The sequence below is a fragment of the Taeniopygia guttata genome, chromosome 5, assembly GCF_048771995.1.
Source record: "Taeniopygia guttata chromosome 5, bTaeGut7.mat, whole genome shotgun sequence".
In the NCBI taxonomy this organism is placed as follows: Eukaryota; Metazoa; Chordata; class Aves; order Passeriformes; family Estrildidae; genus Taeniopygia; species Taeniopygia guttata.
The window spans coordinates 32,647,591-32,673,205 of record NC_133030.1 but is presented as its reverse complement, the minus strand read 5'-3'; the positions used below and the strand labels follow the sequence as shown (position 1 = coordinate 32,673,205).

General features: G+C 35.2%; 1 protein-coding gene and 1 long non-coding RNA gene across 30 annotated transcripts in view; one reads left to right on the top strand and one right to left on the bottom strand.

The window, feature by feature from the left end:
- The window catches only part of GPHN (gephyrin), a 269,956-nt gene that overhangs the window by 201,446 nt on the left and 42,895 nt on the right, over positions 1 to 25,615 (top strand). For 11 of the 29 annotated variants that reach the window (XM_030275525.4, XM_030275518.4, XM_030275526.4 and 8 more), the window contains 2 exons: positions 19,024 to 19,066; positions 22,360 to 22,497. In XM_030275525.4, the coding sequence (XP_030131385.2) occupies positions 19,024 to 19,066; positions 22,360 to 22,497 (181 nt within the window). Of the gene's footprint in view, positions 1 to 2,237; positions 2,280 to 16,668; positions 16,732 to 19,023; positions 19,067 to 22,359; positions 22,498 to 25,615 lie in introns of all 29 variants that reach the window. The other 18 variants (XM_032748478.3, XM_030275514.4, XM_030275517.4 and 15 more) reach the window with 3 other exon arrangements.
- On the bottom strand, positions 1,039 to 18,145 carry LOC140684293 (uncharacterized). The gene is made up of 3 exons (XR_012056357.1): positions 17,988 to 18,145; positions 5,029 to 5,083; positions 1,039 to 1,356 (listed from the first exon to the last, which is right to left on the bottom strand). It is a non-coding gene; the product is annotated as an uncharacterized lncRNA (long non-coding RNA).

The window sequence follows — 25,615 nt, the reverse complement described above, 5'->3', positions numbered from 1 at the left end:
TTGAGAGCCTAGACATGTATGAATAAGAAAACAAGAATTAAGGGAAATTGTGTATGTGTGTGTTTTCAGAGTAAGAAGAAAAAAATATAATAATTATTACTGGTATCTTATTGAGGGGAGTATTATCATTTGCTTCTATAGAACTGGAACTATGAAAAGAAAATACTATATTACTTAAAGTTATTAAATTCTAATTGGAATAAGACTGAAGTTAAATTGTGCCATTGTTAATGAAAATATGGATAAATAGATTACAGGATACTTTGACAAGGAAAGTGATAGCATTCTATTTAGAGTAGTTGCCTAAGAGGAGATTAAAATGCACAAATGTCCCTTGTAAATTGGTGTGAGAAGTGGACAACATGAACCAAGTTCTTTAGATTTGTGTAGAGTATAGTTCCAAAGCTTATGACCATTGTTGTTTCTGTGTGTCTAGTTGCTGATATGTAAAAAACCATGCAGTGATGATTCTTGCTGATCATGCATTCTTTGGATCCTCACCTGCAAAACCGAGGCTAATGATTTTTTCCATGCTGTTGAAAGACAAACCATGGGAACAATGGCTGGACATTATTTATGAAAATCTTAATTAGAGCCTCATCCAAAAGTCTTAGGTGAATAGCTGCACCCCTGTTCTGAGCAAAAGCACACCTTTCCTTTCTTAGAAAGATTTTAAAGCTGTATTTCTAGAAACATTTTTTTCTTTGTCAGAAGAGGATCTTTCTTTTTTCTTTTTTTTTCTATAATTATAAAATAGACTGTTTAAAAATAACAATTGATTTCTTAAAACTGTTTTTCAGTCTTGCTATTTGTCTGAAGGAATTTTCTATTTTTGTCTTAATCCTTCTGCAACTCATCTCAGTTTAAGAAAACATTTAATCAGTTGAAGAAAATTCTGAGTGTGTGTGAATATTTAAGATGATGTGAAGTGATTCAAATTTCCTTATCAATGTTATCTAGAAGAGCAAATGAAATACAGAATGCCAGAAAGGAGGAAAAATATTTTTGGAATATTAAAACTTTTTGAGGAAGAAAAAAAATAAGTTGGATATTTAATGGAGACATAAATTAGCACAAACCAATGTGACTATAGAAATTTCCTGGAAGTGATATTTTATCTTTCAATGAAAAAATATGAACTACACATTTGAAACTGAAAAATATTCTTGAAAGACTTCTTATGAATACTATGTTGTCTGCTCAGTCCATCATATACCTAAATCAGCAAGTGGAAAAATAACCTGTGTGGAAATCCTTGCTGGATTCATCTTTACCACGAACGTGTCCAAACTGCTGTACAGTTTGCTAAGTCTAAGAAAGCTTTGCTAAGGCTTCTGATCATTAATTTTTTCACCCCTAGAAAAAAATCAAGACATGATTTTTAGTACATTTATAAGAACCATTTTTTTTCATTTTGTTTATTAGGCTGCTTTTACTCCTTCTTCAGACAGTGAAACGTGAAATATTTTCACCCAAAGAAAGGATTTTTCTATAAATTACTGGCAAGTCCTTTTTTAATGTCTGAGTGATGAATAGTTTGGAATAATGGCTATCATGTATAAACAAAATATGTCTTAAGCAGTCAGTAAAACTGTAGGTTACTAATTAATTTGTGTTAACTTGCACTGAAAGCTCTTGACAGTGGACAGTCCCCCTCAAGAATCACACACATGACATTGCTTAGGGGCATGATCTGCAGATTTCTACTGACCTATATCTGGCCATTAGTCATTGAACTTTGCAAGTTATTCTGGATTTTGGGGCAGTGAGATTGAAGAAAAACCTCTTTGTCAAAATGCTGGTTCTGAGTATATCAACATGTAAAGATATTCAGAACCTCTTATGGGTTTTCACTTATAAGATGTATCCTTTGTAGAGTTAGAATAAGACAAATACTTTTAAATTAAACAGATCAGTAAAGTTTCATCCTAGAATATCTTATTGTCCTAATGATAGTGTTGTCAGATATCTAGTGGATCTAGAATTTATATTTGTCATCAGATTCATCATTAGTTTTAATTATTTTCAAATAGAGTACTTTTTTTTTTCCCTTTTAAGAAGCTTCCACCTTAAAAGGCATAAATTTGAAGTTTCTGAAATAGCTGGTCATTTAAACTTTATGAACCCCCTGCCACTATCTCAGTGCTGGAACCACCTATACAGAAAACCTTCTGAGACCCTTACTGTGCCACCATTTCTTTTTTAACAATGTTTTCTTTTCCCCACTGCACAACCAGGCTCGACTCCCTTCGTGCTCATCCACCTATAGTGTTTCTGAGGTATACTTTGCACGTGTTCTCTCACACAGTCGACCTGCTCACCCATCACACTTTTTTGATTTTATTTCCTTTTTTTTTTTTTTTTTGCATTGCACTGTGCACAAGTGGGGAAAAATCAGCTGGGGGGGGCAGATTTTGCATGATCAATCTGCAACCATGTTCAGCGTGGTTTTAAAATCACTGTACCAGTCTGAGACCACCATGATGTATAATCCAGTAGCTAGGCAACTACTACATAGCATATGAGCATAACTTATATGATAACAACATCCTTAGTTACATTAAGTAAAAATAACAAATTTACAGATGTCAAGGCTGCAAAATGCTTCACTTGTTAATCTGACCCATTTTCAGACAGTGAAACTGGAAGGGCTCTGTAAAGATGGCCATCAGGTTATGATTGCTAATTACCTGAATAGATATAGGTGGGTTATGATACGTGAAATTCATTATTAATTTCCAGTGCTCTGGCTCGAATAATTACCTAAGTGCATGTACCATTTAAAATACTTTCGTATCATGATGGTCTTCCATAATGAGGTATAGTACCATCTTAACAAGAATTGAAAATTAAAATGCTTTCAGTTGTAATTAGAATGGGGAGGAAAAAACAAATACCTTAAGATAAATTAGAATTTACAACATCATGGGATAAAACATAGTTTATAAAATACTGTAAAATTAATTCCATGGCCTGCTGTATAAAAATTAGATTTCAGCATATTATTGTAATTGATAAATGGATGAGTATCAAAAATACGGACTTAAGGTTTCCTGCTATACTGAATCAGTCTTGAGCACGTATAGTTCCTTATTCTGCATTTTAAATGAGTCCCTTAAAGGTGACAAGATCCCATAAGAAGTTAACAGTTTGCTGTGCCTCACACTGTGGGCCAGGTTCTAGACCTGGTCTGAATGTTTTATTCATTAGCAATATAAAAAATGCAAACATAAAGAGCTCACCTACTCAATCACTTTGTCCATAAGCAGAAAGACCCATACTTGCTGATGGATTGTGTATTAGTTCTCAAACGTTTCAGCTTCTCAAGCAATCATTCCTAGCACTTCCTTATCCTTAGTACTAGAAGGTTTTCATAGTTTCAGTGTATGAATGGGCAAAAAATGTAATAGAACAGTTTTTAAGAAGAAAGATGCTTACCAGTTTTTCTGTCATAGATCTGTCTGGCTCTACTGGGAGACAAGTAGTTTTAAAAATAATCAAGTATGTGTTCTTAAAAACACTTGATTTGTATTCTGCAGTTCATTGTGCAGTTCACTGTATTATATGAAAGCCTTACTGTTTTTATCATGATTATTATCAAACCACCAATATGGAATAAATAAGTTATATTAGACTCACATGCATACAAAGCCACTTTTTTCTAAGCTAATACCAGAACAAGCAATTAAGTTTAGTTCTTATGGGTGCAAGAAAGAAGCCATTATCACTCCATTCTTATGACTATCTATATGAAATTTTAAAAAAAGGAGTGGATCAATAGGCATTTCATAGTTCATATCAGCAAAAATTATGATCATGCTCTTATAGATGATGAATTCAATAAGTCACTTTGACCTGAGGTGAATTTGTGATGCTGAATTGTATCCCATTCATCTGCTTAGCCTATAAATAAGTGTTGCACCTTTAAGACTGGTTCCTAGAGTGAAGTGAAGGGAGGAGAAGAGCACATTTTTTTCTCCTGAACAGATAGTGGAAGGGAGTGAATTTTGCCCTTTATGAGACATCCCTTTGGAAGTTCCCTTCCAAATGTGTCCCAAACCAGGACACACTTTCAGGGAAACTAGAGTCTTCTTGCTTTGCCTGCAACTTCAGTCATTTGTCCTTCTCTTTATGGAGGGATCACTGTCTTCAGGAGAAATACAAACCAACATATTGCAGCTGGTGACTGGTCAGCATATATGGGTCTCCTGCTTGATGAAATTCCAAAAACTTTTTTGCTTTCTCCAAAACTATCACTGCTTTGCAATTTGTGCTCAAGAATCTGCTATCTGAAGTATCAAAGTGGCACTGCAGGCCTGTGCAAGCAATTCATCCTTTACAGTCTGTCCAAAGGCAAGATCTTAATATCTGAACTACAAATGGCCTGGATGTCTGCTGAACCAGATCTTGTGATGCCGTAGCTGATCGGAATTTCATGCTCACAAAACACACAGTACAAGATATAAAAAGCACAAGGTATAAAAAATACATTATTCTCTGGTGGCAGCCTACCACCCTGTGTGTTTTTCAGCAGAACATTCAAGCCACTGACAGATCCAAAGACAAAAACCAATCAAAACTGAAGATGTCTGTGGCAGTTGTAACTATTTGAAGAAGCAGGAAGGGATTGGAGGTTCTCTGAGGTCCATAAAGGATTTGTAGTCTAGTTTCTATCTTTAAGATCCTCATTCAAAAATATAGCTTAATGTCAGGATGCATATCAAGCAATGCTCAACATCATTCTCTATTATTTTGGAAAACGGGAAAGGCTGCTATGGATAAACAACATCTTGACTTCTAAATTATAACATAGAAAATCTCCCAAATTGAAGTATTGTTAAATCAACTCCAGAAGCCTGTCAGTAATTTCGATCATGGGAAGAAAATTAGTAATGGTGTCTCATAACCTGGGGGAAAAGAAGAACCACACTTCTGATAGGATCTCAAGGGGGATTTTTGTGTCCACAAATATTTCTGTGGTTCTTATTCCAAAAAAATATTTTTCTTAAAGCATCAAATTTAGACTACCTTAATTTTCTGCATCTGAGTCATCATCAGATAGGTTTGGACCTTCAGACGATATCTGGAACAAAATGGCAAGAGAAATGGAATCAGTGCTAAGATTTCAGCTGAACCTGCCTTCTGACAAAGGTACAATGAAAGATTAAAGAGATTACCTCATATAAATTATTTCTAAAATCTAATTTTAGGAAATAGATGGATTAGTTTAATTGTAAAATTTCATCACAATTTTAACTGTTGAGAAAAGATCTGGGATTGGATTAACTAGCACTTGTAGAACTCAAATTGTAAAAAAGCAAAGTCAGTCTACTGTCAAGGATTTCCTGTCACATAGAAGGTCTTTGATGGAAGAAGTAAAAGATATTCCAGCAGAAGACAAACAGGACCTGTGAATTCTGCATTGTGAAGTATTTGAGGTATAATTTGCTGCCTGTTTTGTGCATAGAAAACATCCTTGTAGAGGCTATTTTGCATCTCAGAGTCCAATAATTAGAAAAAGCTTCTTTTCATCTGTTCATTTTATTGTCACCAGTAGCATGAGTGGAATTCCAAATGTGGTCAGCTGATGCCTATTTGAGAGTAATGGGCAGAAAGATTTTAGAATCTTCTACTTACTTTTATGTACAGAGAGCTTTGTTGAGTTGCAGGCATTATGTTACAGGAGTATTATTCACCCTCTTAGTCCCAGTCAACCCCTTAACAATTCCACTTGTCTGTAATGCTTTTGGTTCAATTCAGTGAAATTGAAGTGAGTTTCTTTGAAAAGAGATTTCCTTCCATCAAGGGAAGTAAAGCTTTAATTCTCTAAAATGATGTGGTGATAAAATATAAGTTTATATTCTCTTTAAATTTCACATTTTGCAATTAAATTTTTCACCCTTGATGAAAACCAGTTAGCTTCATGACTATAATTTTTGTGGATGTTAGCAGGACTACTTAAATTGTTTGTCTAAGAATTAAATTATTAATTAGGACTTATAATGACTTAACACACATGCAGTTTGGTATGTGTAGTATAGATATGTAATTTAAATATTATTCAGTTGTCACAAAACATTGTTTATTTTTAAATAGTTGTAGTTCACTTAAGATATTAAATCAAATCAGCTTCACTTAAAATTTCAGAACTACTCTGAGATCAGGTTGTATCTCAAAAATATGATTCACAATGTAAATTGGACCGATTATTCAATGAAGGGCCATAGTCTCCTAATTTATAAAATTACATTTAGGTAGTGTTATGCAGTGGCACCATTTTTTATTCTCATTTGTATCTCAAACTTTCTATTAGCAGCATCAGTTTCTCTCTCCCTCTCTCTCCCTGTCCTCTGGCTTTTGCATGTGCTGTGTGTTTGGCTAAAAGCGTAATGAAGGAAACCTATTAATCTGCTTGTTGGAAGGATAGTGGCAACAAAATGTTTATTGCAGTGCTACTCCCTGCTTTCCAAAAAATAAACTTTTTCAAAGAGGAAGACACTCATGTCCATAGTTTGTCATGTGTTTTATTTAGCCTCACTGAGTGGTTAGAACATGATGTCTTTTGTTGTGAAAGTTCTGCAAAATACTGCATTAGTTCTCTCTCCCACAAAGAATATTATTTCTGTAAAGATAGGTTTGGAAAATGTATTGGCTGCATACTGATTGATGGGATTTAACTGTGTACTTAGCATTGTTAATAACACAGCAGAGACCTGTATTATCTTATTGAGTCACCAGTACAGGGGATTAAGGAGCAGTATTCAGAGAACAATGGGAAACACTATTTCCTGCCATATGTAGTTAACTTCAGATGACCATTCAGATTTTAAAGTCCTGTAGGTTAAAGTATTTTATATAGCGTACATTACAAAATATAAACAACTGAATCTTGTTCTTCAGAATTTAAGTCAGGTAAGACGCTGGTTCTCCTTCTGCTTAGACTAGTTTGACTAGAAGGCAGTGCTGAATGACCAGGAACTGCAGCTCTGGCTTTCAGATGTTTACCACCGGCATAGAACCTGAATTCAGTTTTAGGTACAGGGTGCTAAGTTCCCTGTTGATATCTGTTGTAAATCTGCTCTACATAGTCCAGATTGAGTAAATGTAAGCAGGGCCCCTGTTCTTTTCTCTGATTTCATGTAGAAGTCCAGCAAATAGAGAACTTGGTTCATTACATCTGACATACAAAAATATACTGAGCCATTGAACAGAAATTTCTGCATTAAATTCAGATTCCCTATCTTGTTACCTTATGAATGCCATATACTTTGCAGAGATGCTCTTTCAAATTTTAAATAATGTTTTTCCAAGAAATAAATGAACACAACAGAGCCGATAACAATCCAATAATCATTTGGGGGTTGTCCAACTATGTTGGCACAATTTCCTTCTGGTTTTCTGTGGTTTTGATTTTTTTGCAGTTGCAAATAGAACAATGAGTTTTTAAGTAAAATTGAAATTTATAGGCATTTCTCTTTTGAACATGAGCAAGAACTCAGAGCTTTCTATTTGCCAATTGCCAAAATGATTGCATTTTGATTTGCTAGTATTATCACCTTATTCTATGGTTTTAAAAAATTAATTAATTGAAATTCTTACTTTTAGAGAAGCACCGTTTCCTCAGTGCATTAAAATGCAAAAACTTAGGAAAAAACAGTGATCTTCCTTATTCATAGAAAATAGTTTTGCTAGTGCTATCTTCATTCATTATATTAGGATTAGTTTAGGATTAAGATTACAAACATCTTCTATAGTATTCTCTTTGTAGTATAAGAAAAGAGTATGGCAAATTTTCAAAGTTACATCAGGAAGGACAGTGTGTTACTGCAATAATCTGATCAAAGTATACATTAATAATTTGATTAATGGCATCAGATTTTTTTTTTAATTCTTTAACAGATGTTGCTATATTTGTACTTTAAGTACTATTTATCTTTACTCAACCATTGCTGAATCTCAAATCAGATCCATTATTAGTTCATACATTCAAAATAGAAGCAAAATGTTACTGAAGCTTACACCTTCTCTGTGCATAGTACTTAGCTTTTGACTTCTGCCAAATAATGTTATCCCTTCATATTAACATTTTGCACTTTCATTCAGTACTAATAAGTTCAGTTCAAGCACTAAGTTAATTTACAAAGAAAACTGTTTAACATTTGGGAGAGTGATAAAAGATAGGATTTTGAACAGCATCTCATTTAATGTAGCAGATTTTGGCTTAAACCTTATCTATGTGACCTACTTTTTGTTGATTTTTGTTATGCTTTCCAGATCTACATTTATCAGAAAAAGGGCAAATAAATAATTTCTATCCTTCCCCATCTGAAATTTAAAATTTTTGTTTCAAGACAAATCTTCATGTTTCAATTTTTAATTATTATTCCCCCTTGCTTCTTGTACCACAAACCAGGAAGACATTTCACCTTGCCTTATAGTAGAGATGTGCAATCCTTTTTGAAACAAATTAGATTGAGCCAAAGAGCTATCAATGTAATTTCCATTTTGTTTGATTATAGCATAGGCTCCTTTGCATTTTCCAAAGTTAGTGTTACCATTCACTGTAAATACATCCATTTAAGCAAAGGGGGTTTTTTCTGTTTTCTTGTTCTGTACCATACCTTTGATTGTATGGCAATAAAATTGGCTTGATTAGATATAACTGTGAGGGTTTAGTTCTAGACAACAACTGTTTTCTTTTTATTGTGCTGCTCACCAGCATACAGTGTTTAGAATTTATTTGCTTACTACTTAAATCAACTTGTTTGAGAAGCCAGACATTATTTTGCATTTTGTTTCACTAGTAATAACACCTAGTGCAACTGTTCTCTAGCTCCAGCTCCCAAATCAATCTAACTCTGAAGAGTCAGCTTTAGTAACAGAATCTATAAAAAAAAATAGTCTAAAGTCTGAAATAGCAATGAATTAAAGTAGAGAAAAGCTTCTAGTGCTGTTAAAGCTTTTGGAGAAATCACTGATGTAAAATGCCATGCATGTGATTTAATTTACATGTATCTCTAGTGGGCAGTCTGTTTAAATACATAGAAATCAAGTTAGATATTCACGGCAGTGTCAGTATCAGTAATGCACAGCTCAAATGTCAGTGGTTCCTATGAGTGCTCCATAAGTTATCTTCCTGGTTTTCCCATTTTTCAAATGCCGGTTTTAATATGGAAACAACTTTTTTTGCCATAAAGTTTGGGGTTTTTGAGAACTGGAGGACAGGATGAATGTCCTTATTCATGGTATTTTCTATTTCCCTTTCTCATCTTTGAGTTTCCAAAATTCAGTGCTGCTACAAGCCCAGCCCAATTAGTATTGTGTTCTCAGTTGCATATCTGCTGTGGAGAGCCTGGTGATTGCTGTTGTGCTGGACCCTGCAATCCAGACTGCCAAATTCAAGACAACAACTAAAGGAATCATATCCTGTTGAGCCTTTGAGGCTCAGAGCAAAATGAAATGCAAATCCCCTTTTTTAATTTGTATTTCTGGTTACTTTCAAAAATAATTTCTTTGGGTTTAACAATAGTTTTTAGTGCAGCATTTCTTCAAACGTTTTCAGTTCCAGCCTCTCCTTTCTATAGTTTATGAACACTCTGAAATCTTCATGTTATTCATCCATGACCAGTCTGATTTCATTTTAAGGATTCTCCTCAGAGGAATATAGTCTGTGTTTCTGTCTCAGCTCAAAGACAGAAATCTAGTTCTTCATACAATAATTTCACTGTCTGATATTTACCACTCAGATGGATTCATGAAATGAATAATTATTTTTCTTACCATTGTTGCTCCCTAGTTTGAATCTTAAACTTTAAATATCTTTATTTATTTTTATACTTTAAAGTGTACAAGTCTGAGGTTTTGACTGAATATTGTATACATGAGAGACTATAATATACACCAAATACAAGATTATTGTTACCCTGTGTTTACTAGTTTTGGCTCTTGTATTTGAAGCACTTCACATTTAATCTTCCTAGCTCAAACAAAAATATTAAGATCAACTAAAATCATCTTCTTTGAAGTTATGCTAGTACAGAAGTTATGATCATACTACATGGGGAAATGTGTTTTGTTCCTGCTCATATAGTTTAAAAAGTATTCCAACCATTCACTTTAGAATGATAATAACTATAAAAATCTCCAACCAAAATTTCTGGTTAACAACAACAAGAAAAAGGTGAAATTTAATTTAAAGATACTTTAAAAAATATAAGAAATTGCATAGTGGCTTTTGCTACCTCTTTGGGCCTGGAGGTTCACTGTTCATGTGATTGGTGGCTTTTGAAGCCACAAAGTCACAGAGCAGAGTTTATAGGTTTTGGTGGCTTTTTTCCTGTTTACCTGTGTTCATGTTCCTTTAACATAGAAATAAATGGAATGTTACCTGTGTGGTCAGCTTCCAGGAAGATCATATCTTAAGCATGAAATAGGTATTGTAAGCTTTCTTAGCCTAGAAGTTAGAGTCAGACTCATTCAAACTTCAATGGAGAGATGCTTTTTGGCTCCACAGACCTTGGATCAAAGGGACGGAGGCTGTAGCCTAGGAGCAGATAGGCCCTAGGAGCAGATAGGCGCAGAAGCAGTAATGCTGAAAATTCCAAACATGCTTCTGCCAACTCCTCGCCAACATTTATTCAGATATTGACAATAACTAGATATTAAAGAAACTGAATTGTGTTTCCCAGCGGTAGCAGGTGTGGTGAATGGAGACTCCATCTCTGCTGCTTTTGGAACAAGAATCAGTTCTGTAGCAGAAGGCCTGAAAGGGTGCCAAGGAAGCCTCTGTCATACTTTCTGTCTCCACATTAGTGCTGACTTAATTTTTCTTGCTGGAAAAACTTCTTGTACTCATTTTCTGTGTGTCCTTTCTGAGACACATATTGTGTGTTTTTCACATCATGCCACACTGGCAGTGTGTACTCCCAGCCCAGAAAGCCAATTTTATCCTGGGCTGCATCCAAGGAAGTGTGGGCAGCAGGGTGAGGAAGGGGATTCTGCATCTCTGCTCTGGTGAGATTCCAGGTGCTCTGAGATCCCAACACAGGAAGGACATGGACCTGTTGGAGTGAGTCCAGAGGAAGGCCATGAGATGATTCCATGGCTGGAGCATCTGTCCTGTGAAGACAGGCTAAAAGAGCTGGTGCTGTTCAGCCTGGAGAGCAGAAAGCTCCAGAAAGACCTTTGCAGCCTTCCAGTACCTGAAGGGAACCACAAGAGAGCTGAAAAGAGGATTTTTTACAAAGGCATGTAGTGATACACCAAGGGAAAATGGCTTTGAGGGCAGGTTCACATTAGATGTTAAGGGTGGTGAGGCACTGGAACATGTTGTCCGAGAAGTTGTGGTTGCCCCATCCCTGGAAGCGTACAAAGTAGGACAGGGCTCTGGGCAACCTGGTCTGCTGGAAGTTGTCCCTGCCCTTGGCAGGGGGTTGGAACTGGATTACCTTTAAGGTCCTTTCCAATGCAAATCATTCTGTGATTCTGTACTGGGCATTCCAAATGCAGTTTAAATAAATGGCAACTGAGGATCTAATCTCTGCAATTCGACTGTTGGCATGTTAGGTTAAATGTACTCTAGATGTCTCTGGGTCTCAGTTCTTCATTTCTAAAATCAACTCATCCCTCTGCTTCACCAAGATTTTGTAAAAATAAATTCCTTTGTGTGTATTACAAGGTTTTGTTTAGTAGAACTGAGCCAAACAGAGAAATTGATAAAGAATTAAATAATTGCCCATTTAGCAGACAGTTTGAATAATGTTTAGTAAGTAAAACATGAAACTAAGCTTTGAGTAGGGAGATTAAAATGAAGTAGCCTTATCTTGTCTTATGCAGAAGCCTTGCTGAAAATAATTATGCTGAAATTACAATGCCTTCTTGTCAAAGAAAAAATGAGTTGCCCACATAACACTGATCTGTCCTAAAAGTCGTTTCACTAAAACTTGCCAATTTTACTTGACTGCATTTGAATAAGGAATTTATTTTAAAATTTAATTTTGAGGTTCATGCTATTCAATAATTTCCTTTTTTTTTCCAGTATTGTTGATATTTCACTATTTAATGCTGCTTTGAAATTGGCTTCTGCTGGGTAAAGAAATAAAAATGTGAAAATAATTGAAATTTCATTGAAAAGCAAAATACTTGTAATAGAAATGAAACTTTCTAAAATGTCAGCCATACTAGTCAAGAGTAATTTATGGTGTGCTTGAAGACATTGATTTCTATACATCATTCATGAAATCGGCTTATAAATTGGTTAATCTGGGACAAGGAGTCAGACAGGATACAACTTGGACATCTAATGCATACTCATAAGGCTAAGTGGTTTTTCAGTCAAATTGCCAGGGTGTGAAATTATATAAAAATAGGCAAGTAAATAATACCATTTCTGTGGCAAACAACAAGGACAACAGGATTTTTTTTTTTGCCCTTCTACCTCTCAGGAAATACATCTTATTCTCCTTGCCTTTGTTTACACTATCTACTTCTCAAACTGGAGACTGTTTCCAGGGCATTTGGAGAACGTTCAAGATTTTCAATCAAACAAAAAAGATTTTGTTCAGTTAGTGACACAGGTAGTAGAACGTTTCGTTTTTTTAAGTGCAGTTTTTCCAGAGATTTTTTTGTGTCTTACAAATCCCACTTGAATTTTGATAGCGCAGGTTAGAAATACCTGGTGGAGTTTGTGTACAAATTTGGCAATAATGTTTATGACTTGAATTAATATAGGCTTTAGCTTATACAAGATACCTGATCTCTTTGTATTTGGGTATTATAATTAATGCAGCTTTTCTGAACAAAAAGCAGTATGATCTTGAGTAAGCTCTTGAACCACCCCTAAAATATCACTGAAACATGCCATCTTTCCAGTGTTACTCATACAGCATTATCTGTATGCTGTCCACCCTCCTAAGAACAGAAAATGCAGCTTATTTTTTTTTTCATAATAAGGTAAACATTTCATTAAAACTACTCTGAAGAGAAGAAATCCTTCTTTGCTTCTTTTGATTCTCAGCTATGAAGCCTATACTGCCAGTTTGTAGTAGCCAGTTGGCTTTCCTGTTAGTTTACTGTGATACTGTGATTTGCTATTTTGTCTCCTTTTTTTACTGTATATATGACAGTTCTTCCTGTCTGCTCATTGTGAGGTGTTCAGCTTGCAGTTTTAGTTGGCATCTTAAGATTTCTTTGAATCCTCTTCTAGGATAAATAAATGTGTTGATTTTACCTTTCCAGGACAATGCCAATTTCTATTGAGAGATAACTAATCTAAAAAATGCCTTTTCCTTCTATATTGTTTGAAATATTGGATAATGCCTTTTTTTAAATACTGCTCCTGTCAAAGGAACCACTTCAGCCCTTATGTTTCAGCATTGTATTTATGAATCCCCTTCCACGGTCCTTTTTGAATAGTAGTTAGGATTCTGACCATAGAATTCCATATGTATGTTCATAGTCTATTGGAAAAAAATTATCAAAATTCAATAAATCTGTATGTGAAGTGTAGGTGATTACAAAAAAACTCAGAAAAGAGAGCTCAGTAATGTATGGATGAAGACAGTGACATATTAAAGATTTAAAATTGACTTTTGTTCAGTGTCCAGTCTACCAAGCATAACACTTAATAAGTTGTAAAAATCTGCTCCTAAAATTATTTTGGCTTCAATTAATTTTCTGTTTATTTCTTCACACTGACTCCAAATGAGTGATTTCTTGTGTGGAATACCACTTTATTTAGTATTCATATATAAATTTTGGTGAGATGAATCCCACCATCAGTAGTGCTTGTTTTAAAAATTGTGTTAATGAGTAATGTCTGCTGCTATCAAAATCCTTGTGCTCACTTTTCTTTCCATTTCAGAAATGGTCTCAGTATAATAGGAAAAAATATTCCACTGTTTTGAACTGACTTTAGTCCTAATTCAGATGGCCATGAAGCATTCTCTTGAGACCTTGTGTGTTCAGTTCAGTGTAAATGTGTTGTTTGAATAATAATTGATTCCTGAAATTGGAAGATAGCATGTTGTAATAGGATTTTGCAATCCTCACATACTTTATTGAATGTTTTGTGACGTTCACAATTCCAGATGCACTTTTTTTTTGGAACTAGATGATCTTTAAGGTCCCTTCTGACCCTAGCCATTCTTGTGAATTTTTTTTAGCAACTTTGCTTTTATATTCTATATAAATTCAATCAAAGCTATTCTCTCTGTTCTTCAGGATACATTCAGCACAGTTTTTTTTGTGAAATCAACAATGTATTTCATTGCATTTTTATTTGCTCCTAGTTTAACCTTGTGGATATTGCTTAGAATAACATGCCAAAATCAGTTTTATAAGTATTATCAGAGCAGCTTCAGACATTGATATTCATGGTTTAGTTTTCTCTTATCTGTTTGTTTAGAGACAGTGAATAATGTAAGTTGCACTCTTAGAGGATAGAAGGTAGTTTAGGCAGAAGACACTGTGCAAACCCCTACAGTTATAAATCAGATCACATGTGATTTGAAATCTGGTTAAAGCAGGCAAATATTTCAGACCATTCAAATGGCACTTGCACAGTGTATATTGCACAGAACTCGGGTCATGAATTACTAATGAATCACATGCAGAACAAAAGCAGCAGCAGCAGCACACTGTCCCACATCACAGCAGATATGTTGTCTTCATAAAGCTGCTGAAGTTTTAAGGAAAGGCTGCATGAGTTATGCACTTTCTCACCAGCAGTAAGTGCAGTAGGTGCAATACCTCATGAGGAGGCCTGCCTGGTGTTTGGGAGAGTGAGAATGCAGTTCTGAAATTGTAAACAGCTGCTGTGCTTTGCTTACCCAGCTTCCTTCATTACAGCTTGGCGAACTCATTCCCGCTGCTCTACCTTAGTCCTCTGTGTCTGCCTGTTTGGGTTTCTGCTGGTGGTTCCACATTCTGCATGCTTTCCTCAGAGTGGAGCAATGTGCTTTCCCATAAGTGCTAAAGGTTATGGGTCAGCCTCCTGCAGGCTCTGTGTTCCTGAGAAATGGGCTCTTTCTGTCGGTGGTAACTCATGTTTTGATGTCGTTGTTCTGAATTGTTCTTCATGTTGTAGTATTGAGTTAAAATGTACTCCCGTAAGAGTTAGCTTTTCATATTGGGCTGGAAACTCTTCACCTTTGTCTAGCAATTTGTTTTATTATAACCAATGGCTTTTAATTGTACCTCCCATAATGAAGAGCTGACTTAATACTCTGTGCTAATCTTGTTATGACTTTAAAAAGGTAAGTAATTTCTCTAACAATTCCTAACAGTCATGGTAGAGTGTTGAAGGGTTTCTCAGTTTTCTTTTTTCATTATTTTTCACATGAATTTTTCACTCGTAGCATGGACTTTTCTTTGTGTCTTTTTCTATTTTTCTTGGAAAAAAAATTTAGACTGAATTTTATTTGCATCAAAACATATTATGTAAATTTAAATTAATCCAGTTTAGTACAGCCACTGATTTTGTTTTTCAGACCAATCATGACCGATAGATAGAAGCTGTCAGCAGGACTCTTTATTTTTACCATTCCCTTTATTTATTTTTGGGTACTGTATTTTACATTCTATTTATTACTTCAGCTTATGAGAGAAAGCTTACTCTGCATTCCAGCATGATGAAGTTACATTTTCAAGAACATAATTTCCAGTTTGTTTAAAATACAGAGTAATGTGAACTGAATGCTTTGGGTTTGGTTATATTCTGTCTGAACTATGCAGCGGAATGGTACTGGCTGGTAGCCCAATGTGTTTTCTGCCAAGATAGATTGTGAGCCAAGAGGCTGTAGAATGGACAAACAATAAGTCTATACTTTCCCTGTGAAAGAAAAGACAGCCATAGGCTGTTATTTCTGTAACTACCTGTGAATGAGAAGAATTACAGTAAATTCTCCTAATAATAATTCTCCCTAGTCAGTCATGGTACTATATGCAATGTAGCATGGATTCCTCAGTTAACAATAGCTGTGAAAAGAATACAGATTTTTTTTTTTTTGTAAATGACCTAAATAACAAAGTAGTAAAACATACAAATAATGAATATTTTAAAAGGCACTTAAAGCACATGACTCAGTTTATAAAAAGCTCCATTGTTGCCAAAATTGTATGTGTTAGGGAACTGGTGGGTTTTATTAAAAATCATTTTACTGTAGGTTTGATTAAAAATAACATTTAGGATAAGAATGTGCAATTCATATTAAACAGAAGTATTATGTAATAACTAATTTTGATATCAGTTATGTTAAAACTTGGTTTGTATTCTGCAGCTGTGAGCATAGGTTGGGAAACGATCAAGTCTAGCTAATCAAGCTTTTATTTTATTATCATGGATTCGTCTTCCACAGCTGCTTTTAAAATTTGTGGGAAGCAAATTATTTCTCATACTGCATATGTTGCCCATCAGGTGAGTGATAACATGGAAACTTTAGGCTGGGTATAAGAATTCAAAAAGTAATTATGAAGTCCTCTGTGTGCACAGAATTAAAAAAATGACCTGTGAGAGGCTGTATGTGAAGCCAGCTGTCTTTTGTTACCATTGTCATTTGGACATTTTAAGAGCAAAACTTTGTCAGCACGTTTTTTTATATTAGAAGATTTGATCTGCAAATCTCAGCTGCTCTGTTCATTATAAATCTCTTGTTTTTGTCCATACACTAGCTCCACTATAGGTTGGAAGGGCTTAAAGATGAACTGAGGAGGAATAGAGGCTACAACTCGAGAGTAACTATTCTGCTCAAAGGAGCTGTTTTCCATTCGCAAACATTGCTTTGCGCTATGGGTTTGGGCTCCTTCTGTTCCTCCACTTTGTTGAAAGACTCTCTCTTGACTTCCATTTTACTTCTTTAGCACTGTCTTTGTCTGCTAACATTTTTCCTCCTTCTCTAGTAGCTTTTATCTGTGTCCTTTGGATCACATATTTTACTTAGTTTGTTTCAGTAGATTGTTTCAAATGTTTGTGTTCTGTATTTTTGGTTTTTTGCCTTTTTCTTTAGGACTATGTTATCTCACTGAATTTCATTCCACAGTTGCTGAATCGCTTGGTTATTTTGCAGCAGGTCCATTCCTCATTTTCTCTTTTCATGTTTTTCAGTGAGAAATAAGAGAGCCTCTTCCATTTTAAACACTAGTCTTACAACATAGGCCCATGTCTCTTTTTGCATACACCATCTTCTGCCTTGCCACATCCATCCTGCTTCTCTCTCCCCTCTCAAACTGTGCTTCTCTTTCTTTTGTGTTTTTTTTCCTGCCATTATACCACATTTTTGGTCCAGAATTGTCCTTTGGTAAATTATAGGTAAATATTTACTTCTTCCAAAGAGAGTTAATTTTATGCCTTTGAAATCTGGTAAAACAACTCTGGGCCAAATTTGGGCATCATTAATATTTTGTTTACAGTTTTCTTGTATAGTATTTTTGGTGGGAAGTGGGGAGGGTGTGGGTTTTTTCTGTTTGTTTTTGTTAAACAAGAGTTTTTTTCAGGGAAGGACTCCATAACCCACTCTAAGTTGCAACATTACTTTCCATAAGTTATTCCATTACAATAAGTAGATTGTGTTGCGCTGTAGAATCCAATTTTTTTATGTGACTATCTATTTGGGGCAAGCTGCTGTGGAACAGAAGAAAGAGGTTAGAAGCTGGGGCACCATTTCTTTCAGCCTTAAATGGTTGTTCCTTTCTGAAGACAGCTTTTGAGGGGTTGGGGGTTTATCATTCTTCATCAATTGTTAGATAATACATATTCACTTTCTAGGCAATTTTTCTGTGACTGCAAGTCCAGAGTGAGGTCTGAAAGATAATCTGAATTCACTCCTTTGCTTTTGCAGAAGAGACAGATGTTCTGCTGGGAAGTTACACTCTCAGCATCACCTGTGCTATTCCACTTCTTTCACAACATGTTCAGACTTCTATTAATATTCTCATTGAAATTTAAAAGACCTTTGTCAATAAAGTAAAAAAGAGAAGGATTCAGTTCTTACTGTCTCAGAGGTTTGTCTTCGTGTGAAGTTTACTTTAGCTGGGGTTTTGTCCACACAAAATGCTTTCTGTTTAAGTGCTGCCAGTTCAGTCCTCTGGCCTGACAGTAGTCCAGCTGAAAACTTGCAACTTCAGGGTTATTATACATGGTGCTATCTTTCCAAACCTGAGAAGAATTAAAAATTTAAACTGTGTTGTGTTTACAGGGCTGATAGTCTTTAAAAAAGAAAACACACAAACAACAATTCTTTTTTTAAATCTGCACAATAAACAGAATTGTAAATATCCAGTGTTATTAGAATATTAGACCAATGTGAATTGTCCAATTTCCCTGTAGTCAGACTAATCTGTCTGGAACAGCACAATGTCCTAAGCATCAAAGAAGAGGGGTTGTTGAGAAACCATGTCATTCTCACACAGTTTCTTTTTAAAGTAGAATTCCACTACAAAATTCATAGTGAACATAGCATTCCTTTTAACCAAATAGGAACAGCAGAGTAAATTTATCACCTCCATCCAGGAGCCATTTAGACAGCTGTGTGTTCCTTATACAATTGTGAAGAATTCTTATTAAATATCTTCGGAATCAACATAATTGAAACTAAATATTTAAACTCTTAATACCTGAAAATACCAGCAATAGAATTTTAAATCAGGTAATATACTTTTGTTAGTATTCTGTCTAATCATCAAACAGGACCTAGATTCAGAGCTACTGTAATTACAGCTGTATAAGAAAATGTGGATTTTCTGTTGAAAACTGATTCTTAACACATAATTTTAAGAACTGTTCTTTGATTTTACTCATTTACTGTCCTTAGACCATCGTGTTTCTTATGGGAGGGGTGTGGAATCAAATTGCCTGTATCAGATTCTGACCATCTGCTTAAATATACTTATCTCATGCAAAATATGTAAGAATGTTGCTGAAAATATGTATAGCCTCTGTCTTAGATCCCAGGAGCTTGCCCATTTTATCTCTGTATTTTGCATTCTTGTTAACTTCTGTAGCTCATAGACTCTGTGCTCTCTCTGCAGGTCCAGTCTAGGTGCAGCAGCAAGGAGAACATCCTCAGAGCAAGTAAGTGCAGAAACTTCTTAGATCTATTGAGAAACTAGGACTACTCAGAAGACAGTAAATGATAGTCAGATCAGAGATGGGACTAATTTTGCAGCAGAAATTTAGTAACTTAAGACAGTGAAATCCAGTCCACGGGTAAAACTGTAAATAGTACATAGTGTTCCTGTATTAATGGAGAGTCACCTTTTGATTTATTCTTCCAAGCTGTATTTCTAATGACATGGAGGTCTGTGTTGTTTGTGATGTTTTGTTGTAAATTATCATGTGTGTGTGCAGGTTTTATGGGCAAGAATTAACACTCAAAGACAATGAAAATGGAAATTCTCAACTTGAATATAGATAATTTTTATTTTCATACTTGAACATGAATTTGATTGTTGGATTGCATAGAATCAAACCAAAAAATGCAAAGGGTAAGAGTTCACATTTGATCCAAATGATGTCTAGTTTAATTTGCACAATTCTTTTTCTTTGTGTTGTGGGAATCTTTTCTAGTCTAAAATTTGATCCACCATATGTGTGTGTGTATATATATACATATATATATACATGTATAATGACAGGACTAGAAAGTTGTTTTGGTGGTAAAAGAGCAGGTTGTCAAGAATTTTCTACCTTATGCAAGCAATTGAATTAGCTGCTTCAAATCTAGAGGATTATTTTGTCATACAAAATGCAGCTTAATGTAAGTAGTTATTTTTAGAGCTGACATTTCACATTAGTGAAAGATAACTTGGTAAAGTCTGAGGAGTTATTTAATGTCATTTGCTTGTAATTAAAGTACCATTTTGTAGTTTTACAATTTAAAAAAATCATTTGTTTGTCTCTGGGTCTATTTAAATCTGTGATACCTCTAGTAGAAGTGTTAGCATTTGTAGACAGAAAGGTTAGTAGTTACACCAGCATCTTTCTTCCTTTCTTCATTAGGGTTATTCATGCTAGTGTTAAACCTGGAGGGGCTCTATTTCCTTGACTTTTCTTGCAGAAATAATGGGTGTTACCTTTGGTGTTGGAAAAAATATGTCAGAGATTAGGGAATTTCATCTATTTTCAAGAAGTCTATTTTGGAGAATGCATTTCTCAGAAGATTTTAACAGTACCTTTGACTTAAACAAATGACATGCATTAGGGACAGACTTGCAAATCTGAAGGTTGTTCTCTGGGGAGCAGTCAAAGCATTCAAAACCTGTGAATTCTATCACTTTTTAAGGTTTCAAGAGGTGAAATGTGAGTTCCTGAAGTAGCTAACAGTGAGTTTTAAGTAGCAGTGAAATTACTGCTAGAAGCAGTAAAAGCATCTAGTGGCAAGAGCATAAGGGCTGTTCACTGCCACACAATTCCCTCAGCTTTCATTGCTGTGACATGTTTTTTCTTAGCATTTTCCTAAATATTTTCCAATGTAAAGCATCAGGAAAATGTTTTTAGTATATATTGTGTGGAATCTGCTGGACCTTCAGGAATTACAGTGCTACTAAAACAGGGTTTCTTTCTCTAGCATAGGAGGGTGTGGGAAGTCTGACTGTATTTCACAAATGCTTTCCTTTTCCTCTTTAATGATGTTGTCAACAAAAAACAGGCATGATAACTGGAAATTTGAGCTTGCCAGGGAGATCCCTGTTGTTAAAACCAGGAACACAGTTTTTCCATGCTACACTTTTATCTTACAATAGTTTAATTTGGATCATTTGTCCCTGGTTTTCTTATGAGGAAATTAGGTTTAAGAGTTTGTGAAGTCTTAATATAGTTAGAAAGTGTCTCATCAGCTGTTTCTCTCTTCCTCAGAATGCTACCTGCTATCTTAAGGAAAACAAGACAATTAAAAATTATTTGTGTTTGAAAAATTCACAGTGCCTGCTTTTTTCATGATGCTATCTTCTAAATACGTACAAAGAGATTGTTCAAATAATTTCTTCCAGAATCATTCTTGGAAGAATTAGGTGGGCAGTTTTACTTGTCTCTGCTTCTTCCTCTGACAGGTAGCTACTGTGTTAATAGCAAAAAATAATTAGTGAACAATCTCTCACATAAAAAGGTAAGCATGTGTTAGTGCGGAACAAGTATTGTATATATAGATTAATTAAGAAACCTCCTCTTCTGAAAGAAGGATTTAGACTGTGTGATTGTTGTGCTGTTTTTTACTTGCTTTTTATTAGAAGACTACACTTGAAGCAATAATCTTTTTTTTTTTCAGAATCTGAAGGCATGTGCAATAACAAATGAGATATTTATGTAGTGACTGCAAAGCAAAATCATGTCATTAAAAATTAGTTTCTATTATTTAATGCTTACTGTACTGTAGTTTATGTTACTTAGGAATATCATTACATATCATATATAGAACTTCATCCACTTTGGCTCTCATAAATACCTTCTTGTTCTATGTAAATCCTTTCAAGATATTCTGCAATTGTAATTGTCTGAATCTTTCAGTTTATGTCTGTTGCTCTTGTTTATGTATTCCTGCAAAAGTTCTCTCTTCAGTAGCTTATCTTCACTTGCAAAATCCTTCAAAGTTTGTTGTCCCCTTGTTTAATCTCTCAGTAAGTATCATGAAATCAAGCACACTGTTGGTTTCATTTTCGAACAACTTCTGTCATATTTTCTCCCTACCCGTCCCTCACACTTGGGAAAAGCAAGCTTTCCTTAAGTTGTCCTACTGCCTTCACTGAAATCATACATTTAAACAAAACTTTGCTATGGTGACAACAAAATCTTGACAATGGGTAGGATGTCCACTAGCTGGAGACACTGTCTGCAGGCTTGGCTGCCCAGTGATTTCGTTGTGCTCTCTCTATCTTCCTTTCAGACCTTTGGACTCCCATCTCACTCTTGAATTGTAAGGCTCACTGGCACAGTGTCCATTGTTGCGCTTCATCTGTGCACAGCACAGAGCATGTTGAGATGTGTTTGTGCAGAACAGAATGGAGTGAATTGTCTTGAGTTCATAGAAGTGAATTAGTCTCAGATTATCATCCTCAGTGTAAAATACTGCATTACCTGGAAGGGTTTCTGTTGTAGCTTAACCAATCTTTTCATGCTCATCAAGACTTCTGGTATGTTCTTCACTACAGATAAGGATATACAGTCCCTTGATTCTGGTTGAATACAGTGTCTAGTTGATTCTAGTTGAATACAGTGTCCTCCCAGTGTCAGACATGAAAGCTCAATAGGGATAACTAACTATTTTAATTTGCTCCAAAGTGCTGATTAGTTTCAGTGAAATGGTTTAAATGAACATCCCTACACAAATGTGCTCAACATAGCACACATGAATTTGTTCTTTCTCATTGCAGGTCACAGTGCTGTTGACATCACCAAGGTAGCAAGAAGACATCGCATGTCTCCATTCCCATTGACATCTATGGACAAGGCCTTCATCACAGTTCTGGAGATGACCCCAGTGCTTGGAACAGAAATCATCAATTACAGAGGTATATTAAATTGGATTCTTTGTGAGCCTGAGGGTGATTTCTTCCCTATTTGGCAACCTTCTTGATCTTTTTTTAATGTTGTGAGGTGTCTGAAACAGTGCTTTCTCCAGCAGTTTCTACTGCTTTAGTCATAGAGGAAACCTTTCAAAGGTAGGAGAACCTCAGTTGAACTCAGTGGTGCTCCCTGAAGGAATCTGTAATGGAATGCTAATAAAATACATTAATTAATTTTTTTCCTGTATGTATTATGAGCAGCAAACATATTCTACTCAACCTGAATGTGCCTCAGTGGACTTTTCTAGATGCCAAGTAGCTGCAAACTGTACTGTGACTGGTTCCCTGTGTTGCCTTACTGTGGAAGATTCTCACTAAGCCCCTTTTCCATCTGAGATTAATGATCAAAACAAAGTGATTATTGATTCCAGATCACTTTTTTCCATGTCTGTATCTTTAGCAGTTTATCTCAGTCTCTTTTTCCAGTTTCTAGTTAGCCTACTAGTCATTCCAGAATTTTCCTCTTTGTCTTATAAATGCAATTCAGAGTTTTCATGCTCTTTGCCAAATCTTTGTACTAACAGAAGCCTTCAAGATGTCTTTATATTGACTTATCTGTGCATTTAGTGACTCTAAGCAGAGTTCAGTGCTCCCCTATGCCTTGGCAGCAGGATTCTGAGAAAATGCTCCATATCCTGCATTCAGAACAGCACCAATACTGGATCAACAAGCAATATGCATAATACACCCTGCACTTTCATAATGGTGTGCAGATTAGAAGGCACTAAGGCATAAATGCCTGAGCATAACTATTGGGCCTTTTTGAGTAGCTGTCAGTTAAATGTATTTTGTAAGACAGCCTTTGTGAAGGGAGCTCCAGTGCTGGGTACATTTAGTCCAAATAAATGCTTTGTATGCAACCCTGAACTTCTGAAATAAAGGATGAAAGACTGGCATCTGCCTCCCTGATCAGCACATAGTATATTTATTTTGGTAAGTCAGATACATTTAAGGTACTGTAGGGTTATTATTCTTCTTTGAATAAAATAAGTTTTGATCCTAAGTCCAGAATGTATGCATTATTATTCCTGGCACTCTTATTCTTTCAAATGTAAGGAACTGAGTCTGCTGAATCACTGTAGTTTTGACCCTCTTCCCTCTCACCCAAAACACAAGCATCAGATGGACGGTAACATTAGCAGGTTCAGAGACAGATTTTTGATTTAATGTTCACATAATTTTACCAACAATTCCTTCATATTTTTGCACTGTAGTGCAAAATTTTATCTTGCAATTTATTTTTCAAGTAATATAAACTTAATTTAGCACTGTACATTTTCCAAATATATAGTATTAAATTTCAGGATTGAGCTTATAAGAGAAAGCCTAAAGGATATGTCTGTGTCTGTGATACTGCAAATTCAATTCTCTTAATCTACAGATACAAATCTCAAGATGGAAATGCATTTTCAGAAGTTCTTAAATGATCACAATAATGTTATACAGACAAATACGTAGAATTATTTTGTATAGGCATATGTGTCTGCATGTGTGTGTCCATGGGCACACACTTATGTGTTGGATAAAAGATGTTAATTTTGAAGAAAGCAATGAATCAAGAACCAGTTTTTCAATTAGTTATGGGTTCATTTTTTTTGTTAATATACATAAAATTTCAGAAAATTGCAAAAATTTAGTTCTTCGGATCTGAAACTGTATTTAGAAAAGCCCTATTATGCTGCGTTTGTTTTCTTTGTGATTTTGTGTCTTGAATTACAAGTGAGCTTCAGAAAACTATCTTTCAGGAGCACGGTTTCTCACCAAGGAAAATGAAATGTGCAAACTTCTAGGAGTGCTAATTGCCTAATTAATTTAACCTGATTTAGTTAAAACTAAACATATTTCATATTATTCATATTCGTGAATAAAGCTACTGAATGTTATTCTGTAAAAATACTCAGTGCAGTCCTGATTTTATTCTTGCTTGGTCAAGGTATGCTGTAGTCTCACAGATCTACCTCTTCTCTCCTAACATAAGGGAGAGGATTATCAAAGTCATCCTTTGAAACATGACTTTCACATTGCTGTCTTGCTCAGTAACGATATAGATAATTTAACCTTTTTCATATTTAAAAAAAATATGACTGTCCTAAAGCACTTTATGGAAGTGTCATAAACCCAAGGCATCTGAAGCATATTTCTCACCCGCCATCATCAGTATCTGGTATGAAGCCCCCAATTAGGCTTTTATTCCAAATAAATGCAGTTACCTGAGTATAGCTCTGTGGGCACATAAGGTTAAGTTTTTAGACAACATGATTATGATTATTCTTCTGAAACTAAGAGGATACAGACGTTTAACTGATAATAAAATTATAATGTAGAAGCAATCTATATTTTATGAGCCAGAGAGCAACACATTTATTCTTGTCTAGTCCAAGAGCCTAACTCATTGATTTGGTAGCATTGACTTTTCATATCACACTGAAGTGCTACCAGGGTAGTATTTACAAAATCAATCACTTCCTAGTACAAGATGTCTTATTGCTGTGCCCCAGAGAAATCAAAGTTCTTCACGGTACTGTACCGGTTCACCATCCAAGCCATGCAAATACCCACATTTGAAAAGTGAGTTTAATGTAATTCTCCATTTTGTATCAGAAAGCTATGAGCATCACAAGGGGCAGTTTGATGACATTAAAATAATTCAGAACATCTTTCTGAATTACAATTAATCAAAATAGGGTCAAACTGTATTTTTAGGATATTTTCTTAAAAGAGAGTGCAGAGGTACTCATGAGTATCCTCTAGTTTCTGACTTGCTTCATTTTAAATGCCTAAGGCTGCTTCAGCAAATAATTCTTACATTTTTCTTCTTGTAATGAAACTCATTCCCGTTACTGGCTAGCCATTTATTCCTTTCAAATATTGCATGGCAGTATGCCAAGAACATACTGTTCAACTTTGCTCTAATTGGTGTGATTTTGCATGCACACAAGAAGCAAAATGAAGGCACATGCCTGCTAAAATTGGAAGTATGACTTTTGTATGAGATTTCGTGCATCTATGAACAACGGGTGTTTTTGCTAGGCCTTTGATAGCTGCCTTTTCTGTGCTATAATTT